The 18,302-nt window shown below is 38.1% G+C and overlaps 1 protein-coding gene across 3 annotated transcripts in view; it reads right to left on the bottom strand.

The window, feature by feature from the left end:
* The window catches only part of STAB2 (stabilin 2), a 121,944-nt gene that overhangs the window by 27,513 nt on the left and 76,129 nt on the right, over window positions 1-18,302 (bottom strand). For all 3 annotated transcript variants that reach the window (XM_056574537.1, XM_056574538.1, XM_056574539.1), the window contains 13 exons: window positions 14,721-14,766; window positions 9,637-9,713; window positions 9,395-9,520; window positions 8,586-8,659; window positions 6,930-7,001; window positions 6,255-6,374; window positions 5,387-5,434; window positions 4,483-4,566; window positions 4,264-4,410; window positions 3,152-3,286; window positions 2,376-2,435; window positions 977-1,153; window positions 697-789 (listed from right to left, as the gene is read on the bottom strand). In XM_056574537.1, coding sequence (XP_056430512.1) covers window positions 697-789; window positions 977-1,153; window positions 2,376-2,435; window positions 3,152-3,286; window positions 4,264-4,410; window positions 4,483-4,566; window positions 5,387-5,434; window positions 6,255-6,374; window positions 6,930-7,001; window positions 8,586-8,659; window positions 9,395-9,520; window positions 9,637-9,713; window positions 14,721-14,766 — 1,259 coding nt within the window. The remainder of the gene's footprint in view (window positions 1-696; window positions 790-976; window positions 1,154-2,375; window positions 2,436-3,151; window positions 3,287-4,263; window positions 4,411-4,482; window positions 4,567-5,386; window positions 5,435-6,254; window positions 6,375-6,929; window positions 7,002-8,585; window positions 8,660-9,394; window positions 9,521-9,636; window positions 9,714-14,720; window positions 14,767-18,302) is intronic.

The following is an 18,302-nucleotide window of genomic DNA, read 5'->3' on the forward strand; positions in this document are numbered from 1 at the left end:
CGTTCACCCACAATAGACCCAATACACCATAGTGCGGATGAACAGGAGACCGATGCGGGTTCTCTGACTAATATACATACCTTCAGTCCGGCGCCCGGTCCCTCTGAAGTTTGGCTTCTTTCTGCAGCAAATTGCATGCTGGAAGCGGGCTGTATTTGAATATTCGCTGGTCATGTGAGCACCCAGTAGGCACAAGCGCTCACGTGACCATCGGCCATGAATATTCAAATTTAGATGGCGGGCCCGCCTCCAGCGTGCAATTCAGAGAAGACAGAAACTGATCTTCAGAGGGACGGGGAGCCAGACTGCAGGTATATATATTAGTCAGAGACACCGCATCTTTCTCCTGTTCACCTGCACTATAACTCGGTGTATTGGGTTTAGTGTGGGTAAACGGGTGACCGTTTTCTTTTAAGAGAGTGTATGAGACAACCCCTTTAAGTGGATAAATCAAAATACATTAGACATTTAAAAAGGTGTGGGAGTACAAATTGATATTATCATAATACAACTACAAGCTTTATGTCACAATGTACTTGTACCTTACCCCTTTACAAGCTCTCTTTCTTTTTTGTACATAAATATTTCTGATCGTCTTTGTTTTCCTCTCATTTATCTTTATTGTCATTTCCATATTTTATGCCTATTTATATGATGTTAATATGATTATATGGAAATAAATAGTCATTTACTTACAATAGAAGTATCCTTATCAGCACATTTTACACTGAGATCAGAGCCCTGTAGTGTCTTTATTGATCCTCTAATGAGAAGGTCGTAAGCGTCAATCTGTTAATTAAAAAAAATCATTTTAGAGAAAGTCTAAGCATTGACTTTGTCTTATGTAGAATAAGTCTAGGAATTGTAGCTCATATAGGCTATTATTAGAGACTCCTGTATCATTAAGTCTTAGTTGAAGTCATCACTTCAGTACTGGTGGACACCTTTAAATATTTACGTAATGAACTTTTCTTACCTTGGCATCTCTAATAATGTGATACTTTAAGTATTGCGCAAGTTTATCTTGGTTCTGATTGTTATACAGAAAATCACTTTGATTCTTAGGTAACAGTTTCATTGCTTGGTCAGATGGGAGAAACAAAGTAACTGGCTGATGTACTGGATCATCTATCAATTTCATGAGATCTGCATCCTGACAATTAAAAAAAGGTCCTTCATAAAGTATGTTTATGGTCTTGCAAAGCTATATACATTGAGACAATATACAATGGAACAATTGTTTATTCTGTAAAAAGCTAAGAGCTGCAGGGTATAGCTGTTAGGGTATTCAAGCAAACCTTACCTTTCCTGGAGCTGGTGGTGGTGCCTTTTTCATTTCTCAGCCAAGTGTCAAGGAGGTGGATCGAGCTGCTGAAGAGCCACTGCCTGGCATGCCTCCTCATTTACCAACACCTCCAGCATCTCCTTGGCTGACATAGAGCCTCTCTGTACATCAATTAAAGGACATCTGCAGCAAAAGACAACTTATCCCCTATCCACTGGATAAGGGATAAGTGTCTGATCACGGGCGGTCCAACCGCTGGGACCCCCTGCGATCTCCCAAACAGGGCCCCCGCATTGTCACCCTACGTGAGCGGCTAATGCGCGCAACGTTGACCTCTCTGAGATCAATGGTATACCCCCTCCACGCCCCCCATACAGTTCTATGGGAGAGGCGGCGAGGCACAAACGCTGCCTCCCCCATAGAGGTACATGGAGGAGGTGTGTTGGCCACAACGTTACGCTGCGGCCGGCACGCCTACTGCACGGGAGAGCCACGGCATAGCCCTGGGCCCGTGCAGGAGATCGCAGGGGGATAGGAAATAAGTTGTCTTTTGCTGTAGATTTCCTTTAAGGAGGAGCTGGAAATTGAGGGCAGGCAAGTAGGCATGGCAGGTTGTGGCTTCACCTACTTGACACTTAACTGAGTCATTTTATAAGTTTTGCAACCACCATTGTCTCCAGAAAAGGTACCCAAATTGCTATCCTCTATGCAGCTCTTAGCAGCAAATACAGCAGATTCCCTTTAATAGAAATCTTTTGGTGGTCATATGTCAGTCAATCTATTGTATGCTAAAATTTCCATATACATTATATTTTACAAGTTTGAAGGAATAACTTTTAGTTCATTCACCTGAATGTATTAAAGGTAAAGATATAGACCGAATTTCTTTGTTTACAGTTACATGGGAATTTTACATATTCTGTGAATATTTTTTACATATTCCTATGAATATTTATTTGCATTATTAAAACCATGATAATGGATATCCTAAAGGACTAGTAAATGTTTATTTATATATTGAATTTTACATGATATATTTTACAGTTTAATTGGACAAAGAAATAGAATCAAGTCTTATTCCATAACATACCTGAAGTAATTTGTACATTATACTGTATCCATTTGTATCTGCTATATTTTTTAAATTATCCTAAGGGAAAAAAGCAGATTTAGTACATTAAGTACAATGTGGTAGAACAGTTGTTATTGCTTTATTGCAATTGGACATATACTGGAAAACATGTATAGTTTGGGAATATATAGCTTGAAGAAGCTGTCATATAAAAGACAACCTCTTTCCATATGCCCCCACTATCACCCCACGGATCTCCTATTACCCGGAGTTTACAGCAGCTCATAGAAGGAGAGTTTAGGCGCGGTAGGCCAAAGCTTTCTGTATTACATTGTCGGCCATCTTTTTGATTGGTCAACATGAAATACATTTACTCTGCTGTCAGTCCAGTCAGGGTAAGGGCTTTTATTGCGGGATATATTTCATAAGATAACCCCTCTTAAATATACCTACTTCTCTGCCTTCTTCTTATCAATTTCTTTGGAAAAAAAAAAAGGAATGAAAGCTATATCTTTAGAACCAAAATTCCAATATGCCTAGGTCAAACTACGCTATCTCAACAGTTGCCACTCTTCTGTGTTGAATGAATCACAAGAATGGCTTTGGCTTTAAAAGTATAGCACATGGAAGAGTATATACAAGATATTGGAACATATTATATCTGAACGTCCCAATTGCAGCAGAAATATTTCTACAAGTTTTGCAGCCTGCAACAAACTTGCTGTGAAGCTACAGAAAGCTCAGCTACATATTCCACACATCTTTACTTTATATTGATGAACATCTATACTTACCATTGTTTTGTCAGATCTGTCTTGCATTTTCTTGGGAACAAGAACTTTATCAATAAAGTGCACAACGCCATTTGTTAGGGCTAACATTTGTTCATCTGATATGATTTTTGCATCGTCATTTAAAACAACAGTGTTCTGAAAAGAAAAAAGAAATCATGTACGGTTGAATAAGGAATGGTCCCATTGTGGTTCCTCAAGGTTACAATAGGCTTTTGCAATTGGAAAAGATAAACAAATTATTTTATTATTAGGGATTTGTAAAAGTTTTAAATCCTAGGTTAATGTTGTATCTATCCATTTTATTATAGTGAATTGTGATTTATCAAATCTATACAAATCCTAAACCTTGAAATAACGACTAGACTAAACATGAATTAGCCCAATAAACTAAAGGTCTAGTTTACTCTATTCCTGTTATACTAAGGCAACTTAGTCATGGGGAGATTGATGAAGTGTATGTAATGACTAAAGCTGAATGGCAGACTTATATGTTATATCAAGAGTTCATGAAGTTTAACAACATCAACAAAGAGACCATTAGAGTCATTAGATCACGGTTGTGGACAGGCTAGGAGATAGTATGCTGGTCTTTAAAACTGGAATGACGCCACGGTGATAGAGGTGATAAATGAAATGCCAACATGTAGAATAGTGCCAAAAGTTATGTACTTACCTATGCACCTATGGATATAGTAGGCAGTGTAAATGACAAGAATCTTACATATCACATCAGACCTACTCTGAAAATTTGTGGGGAGTAAATAAAATATCTGCATCTGGAGCAATTTGCACCAGAAATTTGTTTCACACACTCTTTAGATACTTTTCCCCTTAAATAACAATGGGGTGGGGCTTCTGTAAAGAAAAAGACTTGGCTTATATGTGCCAAAAATGCTCCACAAATGCCCCAAAAAAACAAACAAACAAAAAAAAAAACAACAACAAGTCAACTTATAGAAGGTGCTAGATTAATCTAGGCAGTCAGAAAGACGCACAAGGTTTTCAAACAACCTGAGATACTGGTTGCATTTGTAGACTGTCTATTTTCATATATTTCCTATAATATGTTAGTACAGATAAACATCCATACCGAAAAAGTAGATAAACCATACCTGAGAGACTGATATTTTCAGGGGGTCACCCTGAAGTGATGTCACTGATGTCACTGTGGAGAGGTCTTCTCTAGTGAGCTGTGTGCAGGTAACAATGTGATACAAAAGAACTTGCTCCATCATACCCTTAGATGTCCAGTCTTTAGCCTGCACAAAAACACAATATTAGTCAATTGTCTGGACATAAGGGAGTAAAACTATTATTCAACCTTGTCCTACCCGAGGATCATTTTTCAGAGCATCGTTGCTTGGCACAAAAACTGTAAATGGGCCAGTTCCGGACAGCTCATTGATGAGATTTGACTAAAAAAAAAGACATAACCAATATAATAAGTTCAGAAATCACATGGCTAATGCTAGTAATTGCTATATTGAGTTCTGACCAATACATAGGGAGGAAACAGCAGTCCATTGGCTATGTCCAGTATTGTGGCTCAACACTTTCACTTTGTTAGCGATTAGCTTTAGCATCAGACACAGCCCATTCAAAACTGTTCTTATATTACTGAAAAATAAAGCTATTTTCCTCATTATAATAAACTCTTTAAAAAGGACATGTAGTCAGTTCAAAATGAACTTTATATAATGTTATAGCCTCAAGTGCCCTGATGCCAATTGTGTTTATTTTCTTACTAAGAACTCCTGTTTCTGAGATTGGGGTTTTACTATTAGGTTCACTACCTGTACATTTCCCTTATTAGTCAGATGGGTATGAATTTTACTGCAGAATGGTGTGTGCATACTAGGAGGAGGGGTGTGAATAGATGGCTGAGGGGATGCAAGTCATGTTCAGTGAGGTTTTTCAGCAAAGTTTCCACCCATCTGACATGGGGGATGTATTAAGAAAGTAAAAACATCATTGAAATCAGAGCACCCGAAGCTGTACAACATAGTGCATTCTTTTGGACTGACCACAGGTCCTCTTTAATTCCAAAAGAACACAATGACATATAGAAATATTTCCAAATGTACATAAACTTTCTAATTTATAATTCATCTGTTAGCCAAAATTTCACTTTTCAATGCAATTTTGAGTGGTCTTTTCAAAAAGGTGTCACTGTTTTTTTTAAAGGTTCTCTCTATTTTTTTTAAAAGCACTTACAGTTTTGTGCACTTACAGTACCTGTAACAGATAAAAGAAATTGAAGGCCTTCAAAGTTTTCCGTAATTCCTAAGAAACAAAAATGGAAATGAATAGGCATTTATTATTTTATAAGAATTCGTTATAGAGTACATATTTTTATCTTAGGTCAGATATCATGATGGCCTTGGCATTTTAGTAGAATTCTTTATAGAGTACATATTTTTATCTTAGGTTATATATCATGATGGCCTTGGCATCTGAAGCTTTTTACACCTAAGCACACACAAACCTATAGAAAGGCAGCTGCAATTTCTACTCCATAGTGTGATTGGTCAGGTTTATTTGTACACTGTATGATTTTATTATTTGGGCACAACATACCATAGTGCCCTATAAAATAAGGGAGAGATTTGGCATTACTGTACCTTTAGACCCTCTGGTTTACCTTTCTAATGTTCCTCCAAGAGGTATGAGCAAACTATTCTTATGGCTGCCAAGTCTATCATTCCTCTGGCTTGGAGACAACCTGCTCCCTCCCCCCTGTCTCTTCCCTTATATGTCTCCCTAAGCCATCAAATCTATATTCTATCCGTTTACAGGTAGCAGATTTTTTTTCTTATTGTTTTTAGTATTCTGCTCTGTAGGCATGAGAAATTGCACTGTAACTTGAAGTTCAGCATGATACAGGCCAAATGTTCTTGTCATACCCTACATCCGAGTTAGGCGCCATTTACGCACCATTGGGATCCAAGCCATTCAGACCAAGTGTTTATGTTTGAAAAGATTTATGAATTGCTTTCTTTTGTATAATAGTGCCCTAGGTGCCCATATATACTATGTCTACCCCTCGTCCTTTTCCCAATTTTAGAGCAATTAAGATAAAAATGACTTGTCTATATAATAGTACCTCATAGATGTTGCCTCTACAAATGATCCCATCTCCAATATAGCTAGACTTGCAAGTACAGGATCTTTCTGCTGGACCGGTATGATTGCATGTGGCAAATTCACTACAGCCACCATTTTTCTGAAAAACAAAGTATGGATTACTATATATGAGGATACATTAAAAATATTGTCACAGGTAAAAAAAATTCAGACTTTCAGTGTTGCCATATTTGCCAACATCTCCAAATACAAAATAATATAATTTTTTGTGTTATTGCGATAAACACAAATGCTCTTAAGCACTGTGCGAAAGAAGGCAGGCAAGGCATGGCACAGGCAAGTCAGCCAATAGCAGTGGTCATTACTGTGGTAAAGGGGAGGAAATGAATAAGGGAGGCAGGATTAAGAGAGCTCAACATGCATGGATTCCAAACCACCTCCTCTTCATGGTAATAACCAGCACAGCCACGGTAGCAGCACTAAGAACTGTGTTGAAACCAAATGAACTACACAATTTCCGCTACTGCTTACAGGGATATAGAAGTGCCTGAAGGGTTTGATTTTGTTAGTATATAAAATTCTGTGATATATATAACTTTCTGACACTTATTCATTTGTATACAAATTTTCCTCTCCAGAATACCTCTTTAAGTATTCAAAAAATGTCACTAAATAAAACGAGTGGTATACTTACAGTTAGGCATGGGTTGACGGGACTGCACTTTTTACCATCTCCACTATATCCTTGCAAACAATTACAGACAGACTGTAGACAAAAATAGAAATATGGTAGGCATTACATATAAGGGTTGTTTATGCAGTCATCAGTTATTACTTTTTTGAGGTTATCCCATACTTGGTCCATTTCAATGTTTTATCCAAAGACATTAAAGTTATCACGTTGTGTATGGATATCATATGTCCATAGGTAAATATGGTCTTATTCAAGAAATAAAATAATTTCTAAATAATAATAATAAATAAATATTTTAGAAATGGAAAGAGTAAAAGAGTTTCTAAAGCAAATATAAAATGGCTCCAGCAACCTTAACCATGGCTTTCATACTTTGTTATCAACATGCAAAATACAGTATGCCCACTTACACTTACACATGCCAAATATTACAATTCATAGTATGGGGGCAATATTTATCTCTGTATACTGTTTCTTTTTGAGTACAATAAATCATGTACAGAGTTACAGATTGTAGTGCCTGCCAATGTAATCATGGCACTTGATTATCATAGTGTCCTTGGCCAGGTGGAAGTATGCATGGGCCACTACATGTTAGCATATTGTGCCATGCAGTCTGACAGCTGGTACACCAACAGCATAGTAAGCCACCACTATCGGCCACAAAGTATCCTAGTAGCTGCCAGCTGTAGGCAATCTGAACCCACAAAGTATATCTACTGTATATATATAAAAATATATGTGTGTATGAATGTGTGTTCCAGCATTACTTTCAAATGGTTGGAGATATTTTGATGAAACTTGGTGCACATGTTACTTTTATGTCAACTGAAAACATATAGCCCACCCTCACAAATGGGGAAATAGGGGTGGGTTAAACCAACATTGTGTGGGTGCATGCTGATTGAGCCTGGATCAAGGCTTGGCAGCATCAAAAATGGAAAAGATCCAGCAGCACTCCAAATCAGATTAATCCCATCACGTAGTGACTTTATTTATCATCAAGTGTACAAGCGACATTTTGGCTGCCTCTCACAGCCATTATCAAGCCTTGATCAAGGCTTGATAATGGTTGCGAGAGGCAGCCAAAAGGTCGCTTGTACACTTGATGATGAATTAAGATACTACGTGATAGATCTGATGAGAAGTGCTACTGGATCTTTTCCTATATATATATATATATATATATATATATATATATATTTCCGTATGGTGGTATTATCCAGTCACTATGTGGTGGTAATGGTAGTAATGTGGCACAATTATTTGTCCCTTGTATAGTGGTGTTATTGCTGATATTGGTCTGTATATAGTGGCTTTTATTTGATAAAAATGTTATGGTATGATTTTTTCACTGCAGTGGTAATACGTTATCCTGGTGTGAAGGTATTATTTTATTTTAAACAGCATCCCTTGGTTGGGGGACGCAATACCTTGCCTTGCCCCATACAGTTTTAAATAAATTAAATAAGTTATACTAAATCTTTTCTCACACAACTATATATCAATATGCTCAGATACTTGGACTGCATATTTAGTGTGACAAATTCCCTTTAGTGGATGGGGCCAACAAGGGTTCCCTAGCAGCCTTTATGGTATTTACCTCCTGGGATCTTATATTTTTTACAGTTAATAAAATGTATGACTACACTTTACCTTGTTTGGACCAGTTTTGGTACACTCAGCGAATTGATCACACCCGCCATTATTCACAACGCATGGATCGATCTCTGTAGAACAACAACATCTTAGACACTAATACAGAATAAAACAAGTCATTTTTCTGAACAAACTTACATGATTCCTAGTATTTTATATTTAATATTAAATTAAAACCTTCACACCCCCTCCCATAGACTTGCATTGAGGGGCATGGCCATGACGTCACGATGGGGCGTTGTCAACCTCCGCAGTGCGAAAACAGCATTTGGAACATTTAGTTCCAAATGCTGGCCAGTGGATTATCCCTTTAAATCCCACTCCTCTCCAGCACACAGGTTTACAGTCTGTGAATGATGATGTGGCCTTAGACGTTACATTCTGTATTTACTAGTATCATGGTTTAGCGCTGAACACTAATGCCAGTAGTGCTGCACACGGCCAATGGGCAGAGGTCAATGTCTGTATGATAGCTGATTGTGGCAAAGAAAACTCCAAAGTATGTGTGCTGGATTGTGGGGGGTTTGAATTGGCCAGTATTGAGTGTGTGTTTTTTTGTCATTAAAATAACATGTGGATATTTTTTTGCCTAAGGAACCAGAATACGGGTATGTATTTCTTTAGTTTTTGTATTTCTTTAGTTTTTTTTTTCAGCAGCTAATAAGTACTTGAAGGATTAAGATTTTTTAATAGAAGTAATTAAAAAATCTGTTTAACTTTCTGGCACAAGTTGATAAAAAAAAAAAAAAAAAAAGTTTTCCACCGGAGTACCCCTTTGATATATTCCAATAAAGAAAAATACATACCTAAACAAACTATCCCATCTCCAGTGTACCCTGCCTTACAAATGCACATCCGGTTTCCGGGAGTTGTTTTTCGACATTCTGCATTTGCCGAACAACCCCCATTGCTCACTGCACAGGCATCAATAGCTGAAATATATAAGTATGATGTTACACAAACTGAAGACATTAAGTGACACATAATGTGTGTTTTATACTTTGCAGGAGGTAGAATACACTGTGACCATCATATATGTAAATTATACCTGTGCACATTGTGCCATTTCCTTCAAATCCAGAGGCGCACTGACAGTAAGCAGGGCCATCTTCTTTAGGAAGACAGCTGAAGAAACAAATATAAATATCAATATACAGCAGATCAGTCCAAAATTCTGCAATCAGTCTTTTTTGTCTGGTCAGATCCAGCTAAATAAATGGAAACCAAACGGACCCCATTAAAGTAAATGGAATTCCGTCAGTGTCTGTTGTGCAAGGGACCATCTGACTCTGTTTTCTGGCCCAGAATAAAGCCTCCAAACCAATGTGAACAAGACCTTAAGCTATTCCATGCTCAGGGCTGGTGTTAGGGAGGGGCAACCTGAGCAATTGCCTAGGGACCCCATCCAAAAGGGGGCCACCTGAGCATCTTTAGGTCCATATTCACAATACTGCATTTTGCTGCAATTTGCGCAAAATCACTGTAAATTTTTTGCCATGATTTTGAGCAAATCTCAGCAAATTACAGTATTGTAAATATAGCCCGAAAGCTGTCCGGGCTGAATAGAGCTGATAGACAGCACACACACTTACTTTGGATCTACTAGGACCTGTGATAACATCATGAGGAGTCCTAGCCTATAGTCATCACAGGTCCTGGCAGATCCAATGTAAATGTGTGTGTCTACATAGGACATAAAAAAGTAGAAAAAGAGACAGCATGTCAATAGAAATATTCAATTACAGCTCATATATTGCTGCCTAACCAGTAAAGAACCAATAAAATAAATTGTGTGGGGTTTCATTTAATATTGAATCCCTTAAAGACACATCCAGGTTTAATTTTAGCTTTTTCGTTTTTTCCTCCTCACCTTCTGAGACCCATAACTCTTTTATATTTCCATCCATACCCATATTAAAGGGGTACTCCGGTGAAAACCTTTTTTCTTTTAAATCAACTGGTGGCAGAAAGTTAAACAGATTTGTAAATTACTTCTATTAAAAAATCTTAATCCTTCCAGTACCTATTAGCTGCTGAATGCTACAGAGGAAATTCCTTTCTTTTTGGAACACTGATGACATCACAAGCACAGTGCTCTCTGCTGACATCTCTGTCCATTTTAGCAACCATGCATAGCAGAGGTATGCTAAGGGCAGCATGGTGGCACAGTGGTTAGCACTGCTGCCTTGCAGTGCTGGGGACTTGGGTTCAAATCCCACTAAGGGCAACAATAAATAAAGCATTATTTTTATTATAGTAACGTCAGCAGAGAGAACTGTGCTCGTGATGTCATCAGAGTGCATTCCAAAAAGAAAAGAATTTCCTCTGTAGTATTCAGCAGCTAATAAGCACAGGAAGGATTAAGATTTTTTAATAGAAGTAATTTACAAATCTGTTTAACTTTCTGCCACCAGTTGATTTAAAAGAAAAAAAGTTTTCACCGGAGTACCCCTTTAAGGTTTGTTATTTGCGGGACCAATGGTACTTTGTAATTACACCTTTCATTGAAATTTTGACATTTTTGATAGTAAAACTGCACTTTACGGTAAAACAGACATGTTTTCGTTATATTGTAGGTCAATACAATTAAATTATACCCATTGTTACATGATTTACTACTAATGTACTACTTTAACTAAATTAGTATATTTAAAATTGACATTTTTTGACCCCTCTAACTCTCTCATTTTTCCGTATACAGGGTATGAGGGTCTTTTTTTGCACCGTGATCTGTAGTTTTTATTGGTTCCACTTCTGCGAATATGTGACTTTTTGATCACTTTTTACTTCATTTTTCTGTCTGCGATGTGATGTTACCAAAAAGCAGCAATTTTGGACTACTTTTTTTTTTTTTTTTTACGTGTACGCCGTTTACCATACTGGATAATTTACATTATATTTAATTTTAATCGAGTATTATTGCGATATTGGTAACACCAGGGGAGTGGTGGAAGGTAAGTTAAAGTTTATTTTTTGTATTCTGGCAGCATAGTGGATACATTTTTTTTTTTACTGAAGTTCTCCTTCAGGGTACATTCACAAGCTTGTAAAAAGGCATCAATCATTTTAACACAAAATCAACGGCGAAACCCCCCAAAAAATTATTTGTGGGACAAAATAGAAAAAAAATAAAACCCTGCAATTTTGTAATTTTTAGCAGCTTCGGATTCTACACAGGGCAGTTTTTGGTAAAAATGATACTTTATATTTATTCTGTAGGTCCATACGGTTACAAGGATACCCTATATATATTCCGTAGGTTTCATTTTATTGTACTACTTTAAAAAAATATATGACTACATGCACCAAGATTAGTATGTTTATAATTGTCATCTTCTGACCTCTATAACTTATCTATTTTTCTGCATACGGGCTATATGAGGGCTGATTTTTTTGCGCCATGGTCATGTAGTTTTTATCGGTACCATTTTTGCTTTGATTGGACATTTTCATAGCTTTTTAGACTTTTTTTTAGGGTATACAAAATGACCAAAAATAAACAATTTTGGACTTTGTTATTTTTTCTACGTATACGCCATTGACCGCGCTGTTTAATTAAAATAAAATTATAATTTTATAGTTTGGTAATTTACGCACGGGGCGATACCACATATGTTTATGATTCAAATTTTTATTAGAGAAGGGGTTAATTCACATTTATTAACTTATTTTTTTGTAAACTTTTTTTACACCATTTTTTATTCCCCATAGAGGACTATTACATGCAATCTTCTGATTGCACACACTGTTCAATGCTATGCCATAGCATAGCATTGATCAGTGTTATCTGCGCTCGATTGCTCCAGCCTGTGGTGGTCCCGATCAGCTACACTGAGCTGCCGGGAATGCTTTTTGCTTTATTTTAGATGCTGCTAATTGATTAATGCCGGGCATCACCACGATCTGTGATGTCTGGCATTAGACAGGGTTCTGGCCATTGATAGCCGCCGGGACCACCCCGCTATGAAGCGGGGTCACAAGCTGACCCCGTGTCATAGCAGGGAAGCGGGTGCTTAAGAGGTTAAACAGAAAATATTCATTATAGATCTTAGATTTGGACCCTATGATACGTTTGGTTTGTGTTATGGCCTGTGATGCATTTCCGACAATGGGGATCTCAAGCGGTATTTATTTGGTGCATGATCAGTAGCCTAGAACTGTGTATTCTGTATCGTATCACTAAACAAAGGAAACCAGGAGGGGGAAAGTTTAGGAGGATGATGACCGGTTACCTATCTGTTTTCAATCTGTTTTTTGGTATAAAATATGCAACACTCAATACAACAGGCTGGAAACAATACAGTAGTGTGAATACAGGCATAAAGAGGTGTCAGCTGTAGAGCATTATAATGCTATAAGAGGCACAACGAGGACATTACTACACAGTAAGGAGCATAAAGGGGGCATGATTACAGTATGGGGCACTAAGAGGAGAACTATTACTGTGTGTGAAATAAAATGAGCGCTGTTACTAATAGTCAGCGCACACACTAAAACGGTCATCTTCTCAGTGTTGCCTATTGCTGTAAAAAGAACAAAATGTGACACTATTAGTCTCGGGCTACTTCGCAACTTTGCTTGTAAAAGGGGTTGCGTGGTCAAAGATCGCCATGTTGTGCTCCCTTTATTGTTCTGAATCTCTAATGTAAGAAACTGTGGTCACATGTAGAGAAATCCAGAACAAATCAGTTCTTGCTCTTAAGGGTGTCTATTTAACTCTTAAAATGGCACCATAAAATGTATAAGTTTCCTGTCACCCTGTGGTTTCCTGTGACCATGCATTTTATGATGCCCTTTTAAAGGGGTACTCCACTGGAAAACATTTTCTTTTAAATCAACTGGTGCCAGAAAGTTAAGCAGATTTGTAAATTACTTCTATTAAAAAAATCCCAATCCTTACAGTACTTATCAGCTGCTGTATAATGTACAGGAATTTCTTTTATTTTTGAATTTCCTTTCTGCCTGACCACAAGTGCGCTCTGCTGACACCTCTGTCCATGTCAGGAACTGTCCAGAGCAAGAGAGGTTTGCTATAGGGATTTGCTCCTTCTCTGGGCAGTTCCTAAAATGGAGAGAGGTGTCAGAAGAGAGCACTTGTGGTCAGGTAGAAAGGAAATTCAAAAAGAAAAGAACTTACTGTGTATTATACAGCAGCTGATAAGTACTGTAAGGATTGGGATTTTTTAATAGAAGTAATTTACAAATCTGTTTATCTTTCTGGCACCAGTTGATTTAAAAAAAAAAATGTTTTCCAGTGGAGTACCCCTTTAAGCGTTTAATAAAGCACCTAAAGAGAAGAACTGATTTGCGCTGGATTGCTTTACATGTCTCATCACAAGGTGCTGTTGCTCCACAGTTATCTGTGCACTTCATTCTTGCAGAGAGGGGGAGCTGAGCTGATTTGCACTGCTGTTACACTAAATGGGGTCATGTTGTGCCCCCAAATACTTGAAGCCAGAAAGTCATCCTGGATGAATTATTACATTTGTCATGTTGTAGTCACAATCACTTTGTGGGTTGCAGAGCAATCCCATTTACTCACTCAGGTAGCCAGGCTTAGTGCTCTCTGGCCCTTTATCAATGAGCGCTTTTCTCTTCAAGTTGACTCATGGGAGCATTAATTGGTTAAAGAACGCATCAGTTCGAGCAAGATGCTCACTGGACAGCAACATAGGAAACTGAATAAATGCACCCCTTCTCTGTCTTACAAGGTGGCATCCTTGGTGGCCACCTACCCTGCCTACCCTTCGTCCCAGCCATCTGTGCATCCATACCACTTATTACAAAGGAAAGGTGGTGTTTCTGTCTGAAGAATACAGCTATCACAGCTGCATTAAAGGGTGTGCTAGGCTATCTTCACAAGTCGCATAGAGAATGAATGGAGCTACAGCTGAGCAGGCATATCCACTTGAAGCACACGGGACCACTATTTCATGATTGTTAAAGGTCCCAGCTATTGGACCCCCCACTCATCAGATGCTAAGTTTTAATCTTGGGATAACACCTTTAAGGATTAAACCCATAATAGTAGCATGAATTAAGTCTAATGATGATTTATTAACAAGGGGCTTTCATACTTTATTGCCTAAAATAACTGACATTCATTCACGTTTCACAACAGGCAGTACATACTTTGCACTTGTGTGGCAGATTTTATTGCATTTATCTTCTGTGATTGCTGGAAAACATAAAAAAGTCAAGAATTAGATTAAATATAATACATCCATTAAAAGTCTTAAATATAAGAGCATGTTCATCACTGAGCACCATCTTACAGTTTATATATAAACGAAAAATAGTAATATGGTATTATCTGTATTGTGCTCATACAACCTTTACAAGTATATAGTTTGTTTTAGAAACAGACAGCAAGCTTAATGAGGGTCATTTATCAATGTTTGCTTATGTATTCTTTTTTTTAGTAATTTTTTCCTTACTTTTGTTTTGCTTATGTGTGACTTATTTATCACCTGGTTTCAGCCTGTTGATAATTTTCTTTCACGTAAGCAATTTTTCCTTTTTTACTTTGGTAGTGGCTTTTTCTGCTCCATGTTTGAGCTGGATTAAATTTAATCAATTTTTAACCCTGTCGCTTTTCAGTCAAAATGTTGCACGAAAAATCACGTAGTCGCAGTTGCGACAATTTTGCGACAATTATAGTAAAGAAAACCTGACTAAACCCGTTGATAAATGTCCATAATTGACTTTCAATTCTAACAGCTTCCATGAGATCTTGGGTTCATCCTGTGTTCATCCTAATGTTCCTACACCCAATTATTGGTCGGTCTCTACTATTACAGACATAACAGTGGACTCTCAGGGCTGTTATAGGATTTCCTTTAGGTCTTAAAGGGGTATTCCAGGCAAAAACTTTTTTTATATATCAACTGGCTCCGGAAAGTTAAAAAGATTTGTAAATTACTTCTATTAAAAAATCTTAATCCTTCCAATAGTTATTAGCTTCTGAAATTTTCTGTCTAACTGCTCAATGATGATGTCACGTCCCGGGAGCTGTGCATGATGGGAGAATATCCCCATAGGAACTGCACAGCTCCCGGGACGTGAGTCATCAGAAAGCAGTTAGACAGAAAACAGCAACTCAACTTCAGAAGCTAATAACTATTGGAAGGATTAAGATTTTTTAATAGAAGTTATTTACAAATCTGTTTAACTTTCCAGAGCCAGTTGATATATATAAAAAAAGTTTTGGCCTGGAATACCCCTTTAACCCCTTAACGACGCAGGACGTATATTTACGTCCTGCGCCGGCTCCCGCGATATGAAGCGGGATCGCGCCGCGATCCCGCATCATATCGCGTCGGTCCCGGCGCTAATCAACGGCCGGGACCGGCGGCTAATACCACACATCGCTGATCGCGGCGATGTGCGGTATTAACCCTTTAGAAGCGGCAGTCAAAGCTGACCGCCGCTTCTAAAGTGAAACTGAAAGTATCCCGGCTGCTCAGTCGGGCTGTTTGGGACCGCCGCGGTGAAATCGCGGCGTCCCGAACAGCTGATCGGACACCGGGAGGGCCCCTACCTGCCTCCTCGGTGTCCGATCGACGAATGACTGCTCCGTGCCTGAGATCCAGGCAGGAGCAGTCAAGCGCCGATAATGCTGATCACAGGCGTGTTAATACACGCCTGTGATCAGGATGAGAGATCAGTGTGTGCAGTGTTATAGGTCCCTATGGGACCTATAACACTGCAAAAAAAAAGTGTTAATAAAGGTCATTTAACCCCTTCCCTAATAAAAGTTTGAATCACCCCCCTTTTCCCATAAAAAAATAAAACAGTGTAAAAAAATAAATAAATAAACATATGTGATATTGCCGCGTGCGTAAATGTCCGAACTATAAAAATATATCATTAATTAAGCCGTACGGTCAATGGCGTACGCGCAAAAAAATTCCAAAGTCCAAAAAAGCGTATTTTGGTCACTTTTTATAACATTAAAAAATGAATAAAATGTGATCAAAAAGTCCGATCAAAACAAAAATCATACCAATAAAAACTTCAGATCACTGCGCAAAAAATGAGTCCTCATACCGCCCCATACGTCGAAAAATAAAAAAGTTATAGGGGTCAGAAGATGACATTTTAAAAGTTTTCCTGCATGTAGTTATGATTTTTTCCAGAAGTGCGACAAAATCAAACCTATATAAGTAGGGTATCATTTTAACCGTATGGACCTACAGAATAATGATAAGGTGTCATTTTTACCGAAATATGCACTGCGTAGAAACGGAAGCCCCCAAAAGTTACAAAATGGCGTTTTTTTTTTTCGATTTTGTCGCACAATGATTTTTTTTTCCGTTTCGCCGTGCATTTTTGGGTAAAATGACTAATGTCACTGCAAAGTAGAATTGGCGACGCAAAAAATAAGCCATAATATGGATTTTTAGGTGGAAAATTGAAAGGGTTATGATTTTTAAAAGGTAAGGAGGAAAAAACGAAAGTGCAAAAACGGAAAAACCCTGAGTCCTTAAGGGGTTAAGTGGGGTGTGGAGTCTAAGGGCCCCCTTGACTAATCGACTTTGCTGTAAGGTATTCCCTGAGTAGTCTCTTAGAGAAGCAGCTGGTAATTTTCTAAATGGTTTAATGCCCTTGACGAGGCATGTAGTACACTAAAAGAGGCAGATAGTTCTGTTAGGGAGAATCGGAAATATTGTCATAGCATATAGGCTCAGGTGAGAACATCAGGACCAGTAAGACTGGTCATGAACATTTTCCCTTTAAATCTAAGAGGATGCAGAGAGGAATATAGAATGGAACAACATGAAGGAGTATGAGGCAGCAGCCATGGACCATGTAGCATTTAAATATTACAGGGAAATAGAGGGCAAGGTGTATATCAGTCATGGAATTTTCTAAGTTTACATTTTATTCAACATTATTGGTTTGGAGCCTGAATTACACATGGATGTACAGTGGAGCAAAAAAGTATTTAGTCAGCCACCAATTGTGCAAGTTCTCCCACTTAAAAAGATGAGAGAGGCCTGTAATTTTCATCATAGGCATACCTCAACTATGAGAGACAGAATGAGAAAAAAAAAATCCATAAAATCACATTGTCTGATTTTTAAAGAATAACAAAAGTTCATCTCAATACTTTGTTATACACCCTTTGTTGGCAATGACAGAGGTCAAATGTTTTCTGTAAGTCTTCACAAGGTTTTTGGATGCAACTCAGCATTCTTTCTCCTCCAAACATGACGAGTTGAGTTTTTACCAAAAATTGGTTTCATCTGACCATATGACATTCTCCCAATACTCTTCTGGATCATCCAAATGCTCTCTAGCAAACTTCAGACGGGCCTGGACATGTACTGACTTAAGTAGGGGGACACGTCTGGCACTGCATGATTTAAGTCCCTGGCGACGTAGTGTGTTACTGAAGGTAGCCTTTGTTACTTTGATCCCAGCTCTCTGCAGGTTATTCACTAGGTCCCCCTGTGTGGTTCTGGGATTTTTGCTCATTGTTCTTGTGATCATTTTGACACCATGGGGTGGAGCTCCAGATTAGGGAGATTATCAGTGGTCTTTTATGTCTTCCATTTTCTTATAATTGCTCCCACAGTTGATTTCTTCAGACCAAGCTGCTTGCTTATGGCAGATTCAGTCTTCCCAGCCTGGTTAAGGTCTACAATTTTGTTTCTGGTGTCCTTCGCCAGCTCTTTGGTTTTTGCCATAGTGGAGCTTGAAGTGTGACTT

This window comes from Hyla sarda, chromosome 4, assembly GCF_029499605.1.
Source record: "Hyla sarda isolate aHylSar1 chromosome 4, aHylSar1.hap1, whole genome shotgun sequence".
In the NCBI taxonomy this organism is placed as follows: Eukaryota; Metazoa; Chordata; class Amphibia; order Anura; family Hylidae; genus Hyla; species Hyla sarda.